General features: G+C 49.3%; 1 protein-coding gene across 1 annotated transcript; it reads left to right on the forward strand.

Annotated features, from left to right (window-relative positions):
- Window positions 1–6,096: 6,096 nt before the first annotated feature.
- DNAJB1 (DnaJ heat shock protein family (Hsp40) member B1) lies at window positions 6,097–9,873 on the forward strand. The gene is made up of 3 exons (XM_039882698.1): window positions 6,097–6,436; window positions 7,618–8,198; window positions 8,501–9,873. Exons 1-3 carry the CDS (start codon window positions 6,226–6,228, stop codon window positions 8,729–8,731), a joined length of 1,023 nt encoding a protein of 340 aa, XP_039738632.1. The 5' UTR covers window positions 6,097–6,225; the 3' UTR covers window positions 8,732–9,873.
- The last annotated feature ends 7,082 nt before the right edge of the window (window positions 9,874–16,955 follow it).

Genomic DNA, 16,955 nt, shown 5'->3' on the forward strand with positions numbered 1-16,955 from the left:
GTGCCTCTCAGCCAGTCAGCGCGCAGGGCGCCCATCTTCGCCACCGCCCCGCGGAACTGATCTGAGCGAGGACTAGCCGCTCTCGCCACAGGACTGTCCAATCAGCTTGCGGGACCCATTGCGAGGAGAAGCGCGTACAAGACAGGGGGGGGAGGAAGAAGAGGCTTGATTACCCACCAATCAAAAGGGGCCTCGGCGCCGCACGCCCCTTTCCCCGCCCCTTGGTAGCGTTGTTGTGGAAACCGAGGGAAGCAACGGTTACAACAAGGCGGGGCAGGAGCAAGAAGTTGAGTGACAGGAAAGGCAACATCCACATGGCCCGAGGCGCAGAAAGGTGAATTCTGAGGTGGGCGGCCCTTGGGGTACTGGGGAGCAACGGGAGAGGGCTAGAGGCTGGGGGCGTGCGCTGGGGCACCTGGATGGGTGGGCGGGTGTGTGGGCTGGATTCCAACGAGGGAGTCCTATATGTCATGAATAGAAAGGAAGAAAAAGGGAAATGGATGGCCAAAAGCACCCTGGGACTCTCCAACCTGCAACCTGAAGGTGTCTTCACAGCTCTTTTCAATGCAAGCCTCTGCCCCACTTTGCTCTGCCCTATAGGCAAGGGGCCCACATTTGTCTCCACCTGCGCTGTTCAGTATGGACACCACTGGCCACATGTGCACATGTGGTCAATGAGCCCTTGAAATGTGGCTGGTCCAATTTGAGATGTGCTGTATAAATGAAAAGCACACACCAATTTCGGAGACTATGAAAAGGAGGATGTTAAAAAAAATCTCATTAATAATCTTTTATGTTGATTCCACATTGAAATGAAAATATTTTGGATATATTGGATTAAAATATATTACTAAAATTAAGTTCCCATGTTTCTTTTTACTTGTTTAATGTGACTATGGAACATCGAAAATCAGACATGGCTGACATTGGTGGCTGGCAGTTGTGTCTCTCACACTAGCTCTACTGGACAGTGCTGGTCTGGGATCATACCATCATTTGTCATGAATGGACTGGGGAGGTTGGATGCCAACACACATGCACCCACGGACTACACACTCAAGATTTCAGGACAGGCTTAAGGAACGGGCAGCACCTAGAACACTCCCTCATCTTCTTTTCTTTCTCCCTATTCCAGATCTGCCTCTGAGCCATCATCAACCGTTGCACCCTCCAGAACCCAGAGATCCAACATCAGGTACATGGTGGGAAGTCTTCAAAGGTAGATCTCTGAGTCATAAGGGAGTAGGACAGGAAGAGGGTGAGTCAGTGCTGAGTCTTTAATCAGTTCTAGAAACTTCTGAAGCTACAGCTTTTGAGGACTTCCAGATAACACACAGGAACACTGTGTTTTTCACCAGGCCTAACTGGACAACACAGATGAAAACACAAAGGTGTTTTATAACTGCACTTTCAAGAGCACTGATCTTTTCCTGTTGGCAGTTGTGAGGCTCACAGTATCTTGAATCCCTTTGTGTCCTAACTGGCCTCACTCCTGCCCTCGTTGAGGGGGACAGGGGAGTACTCACTCCAAGGCCACAAGTTAAAATCCTGCCAAGTCGAATTACTTGAGGTGTCTAATTGTGAGGTGATGAGGGGGGACATGGTTGAACCCCTAAAATCTAGCTACATTTTGCTACTTTGCCAGTTCTAGTGATTCCCAGCATCTCCGATGTGGTCTGAGTAGGCCTGTCTTCCATATCTCTGGGTCCAGCTAGGTAAGGCGTGTGGTGTCATGGCCAAATAGATGACATTTTTTAAGAGATTTCAAATACATTCCTACAGTCTTGGAACATTCTGGAATCTCCCTTTTGAGGCTGCTTTCTTGAGCCCCGCACTCACTCAACGGGCACCAAATCATTTTGTGAACCTACTATGCCGTGTGTCAACTGAGGCATATGAATAACTTCCACCCCCCACTCACCCACAAGCAGCTCATTGAAAGGCAGGATCTAGCCTCCAGAGAATTCCTCTTTGTTTTTGATGAGTATTGCAGGAGTGAGGACCCCTTGTTGGCTTCATCTGGCTTCCAGTAACCAGGCTGTCAGCAGAAATCAAATCCACCTCGGAATGAAGACTGGCCACTTTATTCAGCCATTCATGACACTGGACTGTGGCTCTGGCTGTGCCTGTCATTAAAGACAGCTAAATAGTGCTTGTGTCCTCACCATCCCCAGCACAGTGGCCAATTCATAACAGTGACGAGTAGACACATTTGATGTTTGCTGAGCTGACTGTAACAAGCCCTTGAAAGCAGCTTCCAAAGGGGGAGTTCCAGAAAGGTCTTGCATTTGGCAATGCTGAAAGATAAGCAGGAACTCCTAGGGTATTAGATTTGGGGGATCCCACAGTCTTTTGGACGTCGGAGATCTGGTGTGTTAGGGTGTGTCCAGTTTACAAGCTCCTTTTGTATTTCCCATGCATGGGTAAGGTAGGATCTTGATTTTACCAGAACCTGGTGGGGCTGGTTTTGGGTTCCATGATCGAGCAGTTTCAGAGAGTGTGAGGGAAGGCGAAGTCAAGAACAGACAAGTTGGAGCTGGTTGGGTAACTTTTTGGTTAGCTGTGGCAGGAGCTCCAGAAAGAGATTTCCCAAGCTCTGCCCTTTATAAAAAAATTTTGTTATTTATTTTTTTTTATCGAGTTATAATCTATATACAGTAAAATTCACCTTTTTCAGTGTATAGTTCTGAATACAGACAGTGGTATAACCACCACCTATATCAAATATAGGACACTCCCATTAGCCCAAATATTTCCCCTGTATCCCTTTAATAGCACATCCCAGCCCCTGGCAAATACTGACCTGCTTTCTACCCCAATACTTTTGCCTTTTCCAGAAGGTCCTATAAAATGGCATCACACAGTAAATAGCCTTTTGATTCTGGCTTCTTTCACTAACAATGTATTTGAGGTTCATCTGCATTGATTCCTGTATCAGTAGCTTGTTCCTTTTTTATGGCTGAATAGTATTCCTTTGTGTGGCTGGGTCCCAGTTTCTTTATCTATTCACCCACTGAAGGACATTTAGGTTTTAATGGCTGTCAGTAATTACGAATAAAACCTTGATAAACATTGGCTCATAGGTTTTATGTGAACATAGGTTTTTATTTCCTATGTGTATTCTACAGTGGGTAGAATTGCTGGCGTATTTGGCTGTCGTGATTTAGAAGGTCTTTTTAATGAAGAGTTGAAAAGAATGGTGTTGCATTTTTTTAAATAAAGGCTTCATCATCATCTGATTCACATCTTACACATGCTGAGTACTTACCAGAAGCACTCAGTGTGCTAAACACTCTAGACTTCAACATTTAACTCCCTGGGTGACCTCAGGCAAGTCACATGACCTCTTGGAGCTTCAGTTTCCCCACCTGTAAAATGGAGGTAGCAGTAGGCCAACTTCCTCAGAGTACTGTGAGGATTAAATGATTTAATACACACTGAGCACTTGGAAACGACTTGGCACATAGTAGTGCTGTGTCTATGTTAACTGTTATCATAATGTTAATTTCCTGACCCCTCTCAATTTTATCCCCATAGCAACCCTGGGAGGTAAGAGCTACTCTTATCCTCATTTTATGGAGAACACACCTAATGCTCCAAGAGATCCAGCAAGTTGTGCAAGGTCACTCAGGCAGTAAATAAGTATAAATAGTGGGTCTGGGATTTCAACTGAGGCTAACTGATTCCAGACTCACCTACTTAGTTCCTACACCAATCAGGGGTTTACCAAAGAAACAGAACCAGTATGCTATATGTGTTTGTGAGCATATGTGTGTGTATGAAGAGACTGATTTCAAGGCATTGGCTTATGCAATTATTGGGGCTGGTGAGGCAAGTCTGGTATCTGTAGGGCAGACCAACAGGCTGCAAACTCTTGGCCAGGAGCTGATGCTTATTCCTCAGAGAAACCTCAGTATTTGCTTTTAAGGCTTTTCAGTGTTTGCTTTTAAAGTCTTGCAACTGATTGGATGAGGCCCACCCACATTATCCAGTCATCCCCTGTACTTAAACTCGACTGGAGATATTAACTACATCTACAAAATACTTTTACAGCAACACTTTGATTAGTGTTTAATTGAACAACTGGATATTATAGCACAACCACGTTGATGGGTAAAACTAACCAACACATCTTCTCTATGTTGAGAGCTGAAGCTCCGTCAAGGTTTCTAGAAGCGGAGTCCACTTTTCTAGTAACATTCTGAAGTGCCTCATGAATCTCCAGGTCAAAGAATCCTAAAGAGAGGTATTGGAGTTTTTTGTGGGGGTTTTTTTGGGTGGGGGGGGGAAGGGGTTGGTTAAACAGTGAAAATTTCCTGAACATGAGCCAGGCTTATTTGAGGAAAGGGGAGGCCCTAAAGTTGCCCCCAAACACAAGGACACTCAGAGCCATATGAAGATCTTTAGAGGCCGTCATATTTATAACTCTAAATTAAATTTATCCTGTAATATAAATACTAGCATATAAGGTGAGGAAGTACACCAACTCTGGGTTTTCCCCATGATGAAGATCCTCGCACTATTTATTAAACTTCTTAAAAATTAGACTCCCACTAATATTGGTTCAGGATCCTTGCTATGCCGTGCCTGTGGACATTCAGCTCAGACCCATTCTCCTAGGTTGGCTAGTGTGTGTCCTAGCCCAAAGTCCTTACTGACAGTTACCCCGGGGTCAGTGAGTGGCCACAGAGAGTCAGAATCCCCCTGCTGGACTACAGGGTAGGCCATGGTCATCTTTCTCAGGAGTCCCAGCCTGCACAAGGGCAGCAGTCACTTTTTGCATGATGCTGCCAGGAAGTGAGTAGTTCAGCAGCCCTCGCACTCAGCAAGAGGATTGGTCACCCCTCTGACAGAACTTCCTCTGTGCCAGGCCTGTTTCAGGCACTTTACTTATGTCAAGTTCAAAGCCACATGAGGTGGGTACAACCACTACTCCCATTGTACAGATAAGGAAGCTGAGGCCCAAAATGGCTCAGTAACCAGCCCAAGGTCATGCTACCAGGAAATGCTGGAACCAGGAATAAAACCCAGCTGTCTGGTTCTACCCTGACCTCCCAAGCAGTACTTCCAGTAACCTCCCCACTCAGCAACCAACACTGCCTACCCCCATCCCTATACCCTTCCCAAGCGGTACCTCTTTCTGAGCCTCCTTTCCCCATCAGCCCTCCTAACCACATGCACCCCAGACTCAGAGCCAAAAGGGATCATGTCGCCCACAGAAGAAGAAACAGAGGCCCTAGAGGTGTAGGACACACACATGTCCCCCCAAATTATAAAGGTAATGGAAAAAAAGAAGGTGCATGCAAAACAGCCAGAAATATTTATGAAGCATCCACTGCGACTGGGTGCCAGACTCTATTCCAGGTCCTGGATACCCAGCACTGACAAGACCCAGTCCCTGCCCTGGTGGGGATCACAGGCTGGGAGGCAGGTGACATTTAGCGTGAAAACCAAGGAACAAGATAATTTCAGTGGCATGTGTTCTTGAGACACCGGTAAAGTGAAAGGCCTGAGGAGCGGGACTGGGAAGACCTCTCCAGGTGGTGAGCTTTGGTCCAGGGTCCTCACCTTTCTTTACAGGGACCCGTCTGGTGAGGACGGTGACTTGGGGCTCCCAAAGGCATCTTCTCTACTGAGAGAAGAGGGCGAGTGGGTAGTTTTGTTCCCAGAAGGGGTATCTAGGGCGGGAAGAGGTTAACCAACTTGCCCAGAGTAGCCTGGCAGGACCTGACCCTGTGAAATACAGGGGAGCAGGTCTATCTTCTCCAGGGGACGGAGTGGGACTGTTCTCCCCTGACCAGCCCCTTTCCAGAGCATCGCGTGGTAACCTGTTGACCCAAGCAGGGGGCGGGACGCGCGGCAGGCCGGATCATCCGGGGCATCCGGAGCAGTGAAACAAGGTCACGATTGGCTGTCCGCGGAGGGTGGGCGGGGCCTCCGTCGCTCAGTGCGCGCGCTGCAGAGAAGCGTTGCCGAGAGCCGGGCGGGAAGAGGCGTGGCCACACGCGGGCTACCGTTGGCGGTACGGCCCCGCCCCGGACGTCGCGCGTCGCAGGCTAGCCGGCGGCGATTGGTCGGCGCGGCGAGTGGGGCGGGGCGGAAGGTTCTGGAGGGGGCTGGCGGGCTCTGGAAGCTTCCGCCGGACGGGTATATAGAGTCCGGGACGGGGCGGCGGCGGAGCCGGGGGGACGGCGACAACTGGGCGGCGGCCTGCAGGCGGGGGCCATGGGCAAAGACTATTACCAGACGCTGGGCCTGGCCCGGGGCGCGTCGGACGAAGAGATCAAGCGGGCCTACCGCCGCCAGGCGCTGCGCTACCACCCGGACAAGAACAAGGAGCCCGGCGCCGAGGAGAAGTTCAAGGAGATCGCCGAGGCCTACGACGTGCTCAGCGACCCACGCAAGCGCGAGATCTTCGACCGCTACGGGGAGGAAGGTGCGTACGCGCGCGCGGCCGGGGACGCGCCCCCGCCGTTTGACAGGGGACGGGGAAACTGAGGCACGGCGGCATGACTGCTGCATCCTCGGGGGCGGGGGCGGTGTCTCGGGCTGCGAGCAACCCCCGCCCTCTGGCCATGCGGATCTCGTCCCTAGGATTGGCGGCCGCCAGATGGGAGGAGGAGTTCTAGCCGCACTGCTCGCCCAGAAGCTTCTAGCATGTCTAGGGCTGCCCCTCCCTGGATGCCTCCGCCCACGTCCCCGATCGCCCCCTGTTGCGTGCCGAGAGGGAGACAGGTTTCTTCGGCTGGTGGCGCTGCGGGCCCACTGGCCCAGGCTCACCTGGGAGAAGCGGGGGGAGGTGCCCTGCCGCCCAGAGATGCTGGGCGCGACCGCTGGCTGAGCGCCGGGCACCACCTTCGTGCAGCGAGCTTGCAAAGGGGAGCGCCATTTCGCCCCCACCTCCCTCCCAGGCCCCTGGGAGGGTGGAGTGAGCTAATCCTTGCAAAGTGCTTACCCAGCTCTGCGCCAGGCACGTAGATGTCAACCAGCGCCCGCTGTGGCCATGTAGGTGCAGGAAGCGGAGGGGACCGCCTCTGCCCAGCCTCTCGGGGTAGTCCTCCTCAGGAAAGGAGAAAGCTTTCTTGTTTGTCCAGTTGCTGGTTGGTGACTCAGGCTGGCTTCTGGGCTTGGCGTTAACAAACGAAATGACTTTTTATGTAAGAACGGAGGTAGTTGTGCCAGGGTGTGAGAATTTGAAAATCTCCGTGTATTTTATCAACTTTTCTTATTCCCCACACCTCAATGGCCCTAAAGCGTTTAAAAGTAAACACTTTTTGAAAGCTGACTCTGGATCGTGCCTTTTTCATCTGATCTCTTAGTGAATTCTTTTAAGTTCGTGTATCATTTCGATGAGGGTGGGTCATTGAAGAAGTGAAGCAATCTCCCTGCCCCTAGACAGGGCCTTCTCAGAGCTTGAGCCCCTTGCCACAGCCATGCCACAGTGAAGTACCTTGGTGGGGTGTCTGTCTCTGCTGCTACAGTGGAAGTAGAGTTTAGGTTCTTCCTTGTTCACTCCTGACAGGCTAAAACAATTCCTATTCTGGTGACTCCCAAGTAGTTTTCTCTTAAGGAAAGTCTCTGGCCAACCATCTGATTTATTGGGATTTTGCCTTTCAGGCCTAAAGGGCAGTGGCCCAAGTGGTGGGAGCAGCGGTGGTGCTAATGGTACCTCCTTCAGCTACACATTCCATGGAGACCCTCATGCCATGTTTGCCGAGTTCTTCGGTGGCCGAAATCCCTTTGACACCTTTTTTGGGCAGCGGAACGGGGAGGAAGGCATGGACATCGATGACCCATTCTCTGGCTTCCCCATGGGCATGGGTGGCTTCACCAACATGAACTATGGCCGCTCCCGCCCTGCCCAAGAGCCCACCCGAAAGAAGCAAGACCCCCCCGTTACCCACGACCTTAGGGTGTCCCTCGAAGAGATCTACAGCGGCTGTACCAAGAAGATGAAGATTTCCCATAAACGGCTGAATCCTGATGGGAAGAGCATTCGCAATGAAGACAAAATCTTGACCATCGAAGTGAAACGGGGTTGGAAAGAAGGGACCAAAATCACCTTCCCCAAGGAGGGAGACCAGACCTCCAACAACATTCCAGCCGACATCGTCTTTGTTTTAAAGGACAAGCCACATAATATCTTTAAGAGAGATGGCTCTGATGTCATTTATCCAGCCAGGATCACCCTTCGGGAGGTAAGGCACCAGGTGGGACAGTGTCTGTGCAGGGAGATGACTGCTTTTTGAAGCAGTTTTGTATTTTTTTTTTGACATATTTCTGAGTACTTGGTGTCTGCCAGACTTAGGGGTGCAACAGAAGCAAGACAGGCCAGGGCTCTGTTTTTCTTGAGCTTTTGTGCTGGTTACCTGGGTAGATCTGGGGGCAAGGTCTTAGCTGTAGAGGCCTGATGGCTCTTACACTACCCCACCCTGCCTCTGGGCAGGAATGAAGCTTCCTAAGCTATACTCCATCTAATACTGTTACTTTGCTTTTCAAGGCTCTGTGTGGCTGTACTGTGAATGTCCCCACTCTGGACGGCAGGACCATACCCATCACATTCAAAGATGTCATCAGACCTAACACACGGCGAAAAATACCTGGAGAAGGCCTCCCTCTCCCCAAAACGCCCGAGAAACGTGGGGACCTCGTTATTGAGTTTGAAGTGATCTTCCCCGAAAGGATTCCCCCAGCGTCAAGAACCATACTTGAGAAGGCTCTTCCAATATAGTCACCTGTATTTGCCCAAGGACTTACCAGGGACCTTTCCAGAGCTCAAGGATTTCCGGACCGTTCCACTAGTTGTGGGCCCTTGAGAGGGCGGGAGGGCCCAGGGAGGGCTTTCATACTGCTGAATGTTTTCCAGAGAATATATTACAATCTTTCAAAGTCGTGCTCTAGACTTCAGTGGTTTTTCAAGCGACAGGGCAGCAGGTGGTGGGGACAGCAGGAGAAGGCATTCCAATCTGCCCCACTGGGTCCTACAGCCCTCCTGTAATGTGCCCACTCCTCTTCCAGGTCCTACCCAGGGCCAACAGGCAGCCCCGCAGTTGAACTTGAGCCCTCTCTCGTTCCTTTGCTTGTGGCCGTTAGGTGATGTCAACCTGCTGTTGGTTACCAGATCCTGTACGCTCTTCAGTTTCTGTCGTGTGACCAGTTCGTGATTTATTCTGTATTTGTCTCCCATGTTTTGCTCTTCCTCTGAAGAATCCCATCTTTTGCCATCTCAAATTGAGAACCTAGACTATTTTTGCAGAACTGCCTGGCCGGCGCCCACAAGCAATACCTCTCATTCCAGCAGGACCAAGGGAGCCAGCCTCAGTGAGTGAGAGTGAGTTGCGCAGCCGCCTCTCCCTCCGGGATCAGGGGCCCTTTCGAGCTCTGGTTCTGGGGCCAAATGCACTCACCTAAGGGTCACACTCCTTTCCTGTAAGGCAATCTTTGGCACACCGGGGCTTCTTGGTGGCCCAGGTCATTTTTTAATGGACTCTGGACTCTCAAAGGGATCTGATCCTTTTGAATTTTGCACAGCCCTAGATATAATCCCTTTTGATAAAAGGGTCTTTACTCCTGATTACAGGAGCACTGTGGAACGTCTGTAAATATGTTTTTATAATTCTGTGTAAAGTTGGTGTGCACTCAAATGAAAGCAGTCTGTGGCAGGTGCTGCTCTCTGTACAGGCCCATGATGGAATTCAGAAGGAACCTTGGGAATGGGGGGTTGGGGAGTTGGAACGAATGTCTGTTCCCTGCAGGCCAGTGTGGTGCTCTGACCTTTAGACTCATTGTAAGTTGCCACTGCCAACATGAGACCAAAGTGTGTGACTTGTCAATGTGCAGCATGACAGCATTAAAGACTGATGCTAAACCTCAGGGGAGCGGTCCTGCGACTCTGTTTGAGGGCTCTGCTGACGGGTTGGGGCAGGCGTTGGACATCCCACCAAAGGCAGCCAAGGCAGGAGGGAGGGGCTGGTGTGAGGCAGTCCTCAAAAGATGACTCTCTCCTGTGTTCAGTGTGTGGGGTGGAGAATGTCAATGCATCTGGATTTGGGATCCAGGTGTCCAGAGACCCCAATGGATCAGAGCTTGTCTTTTTGTGAGGATCGGGGCCAAAGTTAGGCATTTCTAGACATTTCTTCTTCCCGTTTTCCAGGGGTGGTGTGAGGTCTGCCCTCTTAATTCCCCTCCACTCCTTTCTTGCTGGGACAGAATGGGTGTCAGGCAGGCCCTGGCCAAGCCGGCCTAGGATTCCAGCCCAGTACTGGCTGCCCCGCCCTGGAGAAGACCATTTCCTGCCCTCACTTTATTTGCAGGCCACCAAAACTGCTTTTACTTTGTAACTTTTTTTAAGGAACTGGTTTTATTATAAGGTAAGTAATTACACAGGCTGAAAACAATGTATTGCTACTTTGCTACAAAATGTCTTAGAGTAAAAACTTAACACCATATTAAAGTCAACCTAGGAGTGGCTTTCTCTTCCCACGGAAACAATTTAACCGCTGAAAACAGTCTTAAGGGCAGTGCTCTAGAAGAGAACTTTCTGCGGTGGAGGTATGTTCTATGTCTTTAAATGGAAATTAAGGCTCAATAAAATTAAAAATTCAATTTCTCAGTCGCTCTAGCCACATTTCAAGTCCTCAGCAGCCACACACGGCCAGTGGCAACTACTGGACAGCACAGAACTAAAGGGCATTTCACCCAAATCAAAGATATCAGTCTCTTATTAGAGAAGAGCAGCCACACCGAGCAACCCTATTTGGGGTGTTATTCCAGATATCAGACGCAAAAGGGACCTCATCATAAGAGATGTTTACTGAACTACCTCAGGCACCAAGATGACATTTACTGCAGAATTGGCCCGGCCTCATTTGGGGGTCACAGATCCCCAGGGCTACCATCCCCTTGCCCCCGGTCTCCATTATGTAGCAGTTCCCTGTGAACTTCATATCGAAGTGCCATTGGTACAAAAGTACACAAAGTCTGTGCACACCGTTGTGGGAACTCGCAGAAACAACTTACCGAGGGTGTGGGCGGGGCAGTGGAAGTCCTCAGGGAATTAGTCATGGAGGAAAAATCAGGACTCCAGTGGACAGAAAGTCCGCTGCTTTGGTGCACATTTTTTTGCCCACACTGGACACAATCGTGTGTCCAGAGGTGTTTGGTGTGTCCATTAGCCAACTGCTCCTTCCTGGGCTGCCCTTTATTGGGTTCATTTCCCATGCCATTTCTCTAAGCATCTTTGGGAGTCCCCGCTGTGTCATTACGTGTGGGGCTGCCCCTGTGACCCACCTCATCTTAATCCATTATACCAGCAGTGTCATATTTTTACAGGATTTAAGCATAGTACAAAACTCAATGTATATCTGGTGAGAAGATGAGTTCCCTCCCACCTCTGGGCCTGCAGTATAGATAAGCTGTGGCATCAGAGATTTTTCTTTCATTTTTTTCAACATTTATTTTTTGCACATCCTCAAGCAAGTGCTTATATAAGCATAATTGCTAGATTTTTGGTTTCAATCATTGGCTGTGGTAGTACCAAACTTGCAAGGGCACATAGAATGAGAATCCTCCCACTCTGCTATTAGAGTCCACCCCCAAAGAGTGTTCCCAGTGTCTCCTGTGCCTTTCCTGAGATGCTGCACGAATGCATTTTTCTGTTTTTAGACAAATGGTACGTATGTATGCTCTGCATTTTTTTCTCACATAACGCATTGTGGAAATAGCTTTCTCATTCCTGTAACTCTACACCTTTAGTCCACCACGTCCACCCATGTGGGTGTGAAGATCGAAGTCAGAGTTTGGTAGCCCCTTTCCTCTAACCATTGTTCTAGCTTCCAGGTTTGAGTCCTAGGTTAACCACTTCTAGCTGTGGGCAAGTGACTTAACCTCTCTATGCCTGTTTCTTCAACTGTATAATAGGCATAGTGATACCATAGGTCTCTCCTTATCCGAGGTCTCACTTTCTGTGGTTTCAGTGAACCACAGTCACCTGTGGTCCAAAATATTAAATGGAAATTTAATAAGTTCTAAATTGCACGTCATTCTGAGTAGAGCAATGAAGTCTCCCTTCGTCCTGCCTGGGGCATGAATCATCTCTTTGTCCAGCGTGTCCACACTGTGTATGCTCTCTGACCATCCCCATTAGTCACTTAGTAGGCGTCTCAGCGATCAGATCAACTGTTGTGGTATCACAGTGCTTGTATTCAAGTAACAGTTTTACTTATTGGCCCCAAGGCACAAGAGTAGTGATGTTGCCAATTCAGACATGACAAAGAGAAGCCATAAAGTGCTTCCTTTAAATGAAAAGGTGAAAGTTAATAAGAGAGACCACATTCACACAACTTTTATTACAATATGTTATAATTATTTTATTATTCATTGTTGTTAATCTCTGTACCTAATCTATAAATTAAACTACTGTACATAGGTATGTATAGAAAAAACATAGCATATGTAGGGTTCGGTGCCATCCACAGTTTCAGCATCCACTGGAGGTCTTAGACCATACTTCCCACAGGTTTGGGGGCACTACTGTAGTACCTCTTGTAGAGTTGTAAGGACTTCCAGATACAGATACACACTCCCCAAGGCCTGGCATAGAACCAGCACTGTGTGTCAGCTAACATCACTACACCCTTACGTGCAACTCTCTTAGCCCATAGCCCATAACCCCAAAGACCAGGGTGTGTCCCAGGTATATTAGGTCAGTGCTCTCAGCTGAGCTTCAAAAACCAAATCGCCAGGCGAGCCTCTGAGACCCTCAGCTCAAGGCCTGGCCCCAACCCAGCCCAAGGACACTCTACTGAAAGCAGGCTCACTCCCCTGCTGTCTTGTGACAACCTACTCACTCAACAGAGGCAGCAAAACATCAGGATTGAGCTACCCTGGCTCTGAATTCAGGATCTGCCGCTCTGCAGCTATGTGTCCTTTGGCAAGTGACTTCCCTTCTGAGTCTCAGTGCCCTCCTTTGAAAACTGGGAAGCAAATGAAGGTACAGACTTCATAGGAGGATTGTGAAAACTGAGCAAGACAGTGCATCAGGAGGCAAAAGAACATGGTGTTAAGAACTCGGCTTCTGGAGGGTGGCTGTGCTGAGTTCAAGTTCTCCATTCCCCTAGCAAACAACAAAACCTCTCAGAGTCTCACTTCCTTCCCACGTGAAACAGGACTAATCATAGCAGCCACCCCTTTTCATGCCCCAGAGCTAGAACTCAGTGATCAGATCAACTGTTGTGGTATCACAGTTGACCCCTCAGCGGACCCCTGAGGACTTCGCACAGACCTAGCTCAGAGCAAGTGTTTGATTAAATGGGTAGTATCTCTAGAGCACTCAGGAGAAAAATCTGGCCCAGGTCTTTTTGAATATTACTTCTTCTCATTAGTTACTAATTATCGAAGCCCACGGCATAGTGCCTAATACATCATAAGTACTCATCCATTCAATAAACATTTATTGAATACCTGCTGTGTGCTCAGCCCTGTTCTCAATGCTGGGGATAGGGCAGTGAACAAAACTAAACAAAAATTTTATCTTTGTAGAGCTGATGGTCACGTAGGGTGGGGGGGTGAAAGAAAACAATTAAGAATAAATAAATAAAGCATCTAATGTGCTAGATAGTGATGAGAGTAAAGGAGAAATAGAAAACAAGTGGATAGAGAGGGTTGGGAGCAATTTTAAGCAACAAGATCAGCAAATGCCTCACGGAGAAGGTGATGGTTATGCAAAGACTTAAAGGAGATAAGGAGGGAGCCAGGTGAATAGTGAGGAAAGAGCGTTCCAGGCAGAGGGAGCAACCCGTGCAAAGGTCCTGAGCTAGGAGTGTGCCTGAGTTGTTTAAGGAAAAGCCAGGAGCCCAGTGAGGCTAGAGTAGAGTAATGGCAGGAGGAGAGATTTGAAGAGGGGAGGTGGAAGGAGGAGAGATGGGAGGAGGGGAGGACAGGTTGGAGCGATGGAGCAAATGATGCAGGGCCTGGTGGGCTGCAGGGAGAACCTTGGCGAGAAGAAGAGCTTGCGAGGATTTGGGTTTTGATTTTGTCTTAATTTTCCTTTGCCGGGAGTGGGGAGGTGGCATATCATTTGCTTGTAAGATAACTTTAAGTCCCTGAAATATGTGATCATCGGTCTCTTGAAATTTCAATGCACTAAACTTCCATCTCAAAATAGCACAACACAAACAATAAGCACCTATATTTTCTATGAAAATCTAGTCCTTAAAGTGCACACGTTCCTGTTCCTTCCCACAGACCTGAGAACACTTTTCTAGGTCTGCCGATTCCATTCTTGTCCAAGATGGCATGGGAGTCTGAAACTCTGTGATTCGTCAGTCAGACGTCTTCTCTCTTTGTCATAAGGAGAGGAAACAATCTCAGGAACACTCCAGAAGGTCCCACTCCAGAGCAACAAAGTTTCCTTGCAGTCACTCACCATCTTTGTATCACTAGTGCCCAGAGCGGTGAGGTGCCTGGCCCAGAACTATCTGAGTGTTTGCCAAATGAGTCATTGAATTACAAAGTGATTCAGACAAGAGGATCTACAACATTTGCCCTATGACCAATCACATCAGGGTGTGTGCAGAGGAAGACCCACCTAGCCCAGGGGTCTGCTGTGGTCCCCCAGAGAAGGGGCCTCCCACACTCCACTTCTTTAACTTCCACCTGCGGGAGTAGATGTTCTCTCTGGCTCCAAGAAAGGCTCTCTTTCCTGGGGTCCTGCTCCTACATCATGATTCATGTATTTGTCACTTGGCACAGCTCCTGAGGGCCAGCTCAACACTAGGCCCAGGGGGCACAGCAAGTGACAAACACAGCAATCTGGGGGTGCCTCACGGAGCTCACAGCCTTCTGGGAAACAGACCTAACTAAACCAAACATTTTAGTGTCTTAGGACTGACATAACGAAGTACCTCTTACTAGGGGGCTTATAATAGGAATTTATTTTCTCACAGTTCTGGAGGCGAGAAGTCCAAACCCAAAGTGTGAGCAGTGTGGGTTCCTTCTGGAGGATCTGAGGGAGAACCTGTCCCAGGCCTCTCTCCTGGCTCCTGGTGGCTGCCAGCCATCCTTCACATTCCTTGATTTATAGCTACATCGCTCCAATCTCTGCCTCTGTCTTCACATGGCCTCCCCTCTGTGTGTCTCTATGTCTTCTGTGTCTTATAAGGACACGTATCATTGGATTCAGCAGCCAGATTAACCCAGAATCGCCTTGTCTTGAGATTTTTAATTACGTTTGCAAAGACCCTTATTCCAAACAAGGTCATGTTCACAGGTTACAGTATATGGGCACCATTCAGCCCATTACACCAGGCAGGGTACTTACTATGACTGATAACTGGGAGGGCAGGGACATGGCAGGCCCTGGGCACACAAACCAGGGTACGGAAGGTTGTCAGGGCTCAAGGATGGGCCACTGGAGCTGAGGCCCCATGGAGGAGGTCTCTAAATATACGAGGGGTGTAGACTCAGCCAGCCTGGGGAGGCTGTGGCCCTGAGGCAGGGTGTGGCCAGAGAGAGCAGGAGAGAGTAGGGTAGGGTGTGCCCAGGATTAAGACAGGCCAGGCGTCAGGGCCCTGCTGAGACAGGCCTGGGTGCCTGAGACAGGGGAGAAGACAGCTGAAAGAGTGAGTTGGGAGGTACATGGTGTGATTTGCTTTTGCCTGGAAGTTGGCCAGGCGACCTGGGTGGTTTGTCTCATTGGGGGCTCAACTTTGTTTGAGAAGATTATGCTGGACATCAACATAGCCAGGCCTGACTCTAGATGAAATATTTCAGTGAAGGGTGTTTTGAGGGCACATGGCCTCATAGTGGGGGCGTGGTGGGGGTGAGGGGGTGGCTGCATTAGCAAAGAGAAGGGACCTGACACAGATGCTCATAGGCGCCCTCTGGCTGCTGTGGGGGGAACACACTTAGGGTAAAGCAAAGGCAGAGCCCGGAGGCCAGAGAGGTCAACTGCTGGAGATGGTGGGGTTGGATCAGGGAGGGGCCAAGGTGATGGAAAATGATTAGAGATGTATTTTGAAAGGAGATCTGCCCATTGGCCCTCCAGAAAATAACACTGCTGCCAGTTTTATTGTGAATTCCTAAAACCCAGCAGCCGAAGGCAGATTTCTAAGCTGGGGCTGAGACCTGAGGCCACAGGACCCAGTCCAATCAGGGCCGCCCTCCTGCTTCCCCTCCAGGCCTGTCCCGCTGGGTCCAGTCCTGCCAGGCTATAGGGGGAGCCCAACCTAGAAGCCACGAAGAGCCAGGCAATCAAACTCAGAGACCACTCTGGTCAGGGCAATGACCCTGGGCACCGTCCCTGGGCACTGTCCCTCCTCAATCTGCTTTGTCCCACATCTCAGAGTCAAGCTGTAAACTGAGGAAGGTGAAACCCACACCCTCAGAGGGATATCACATGTGCTGAGGTTGGAGCTGAAGTGCCATACCCATGAGTCGCTGTGCAACTTTGAGCCAGCGGCTCCTCCTCTGTAGAATGGGGACACTATCCAGTGGGATTACTCCTGAAAAGCAGCCAGCTCAGGGCCTATGTTTCTATTATGACATATGGTGTTTATTCATCCCTGTGCCCTCAACGCAGTTTGATAATAGCAGCTGGCGTTCACTGAGCACTTACTATCTGTCAGGCACCACTGTAGGCATTTGACACAGAATAGCTCATTTCAACCTAATATAATCAATTTCAGAATTATTATACTCATTTATTATGAAAATGATCCCCATTTTACAGATGAGGAGACTGAGGCACATGGGGAAGGGGATCACCCAGGGTCACACAGCTGGTGAGCAGTGCAAGTTACAAAAAAATATGACTATATCCTGCCCCCACAACCCAAGATGGACTAGAGATGGAAAAAAGACACAAGAAAAGTAAAGCCATAGAATAAATGGAAGAAAATGTAGAATACTTTTGTGATTTAAGAGTAGAAAGGGCCTCTTTAATGAACTTCCATGGG

This window comes from Pteropus medius, unplaced genomic scaffold, assembly GCF_902729225.1.
Source record: "Pteropus medius unplaced genomic scaffold, Ma_sr-lr_union100, whole genome shotgun sequence".
In the NCBI taxonomy this organism is placed as follows: Eukaryota; Metazoa; Chordata; class Mammalia; order Chiroptera; family Pteropodidae; genus Pteropus; species Pteropus medius.

What these genes read in the sequence shown, in the direction of transcription:
- DNAJB1 (XM_039882698.1), top strand. Translation starts at nt 6,226, where the DNA reads ATGGGCAAAGACTATTACCAGACGCTGGGCCTGGCCCGGGGCGCGTCG. An exon ending in CGACCGCTACGGGGAGGAAG is followed by an intron (nt 6,437 to 7,617) that starts GTGCGTACGCGC and finishes TTTGCCTTTCAG; the next exon opens with GCCTAAAGGGCAGTGGCCCA. An exon ending in CCAGGATCACCCTTCGGGAG is followed by an intron (nt 8,199 to 8,500) that starts GTAAGGCACCAG and finishes TTGCTTTTCAAG; the next exon opens with GCTCTGTGTGGCTGTACTGT.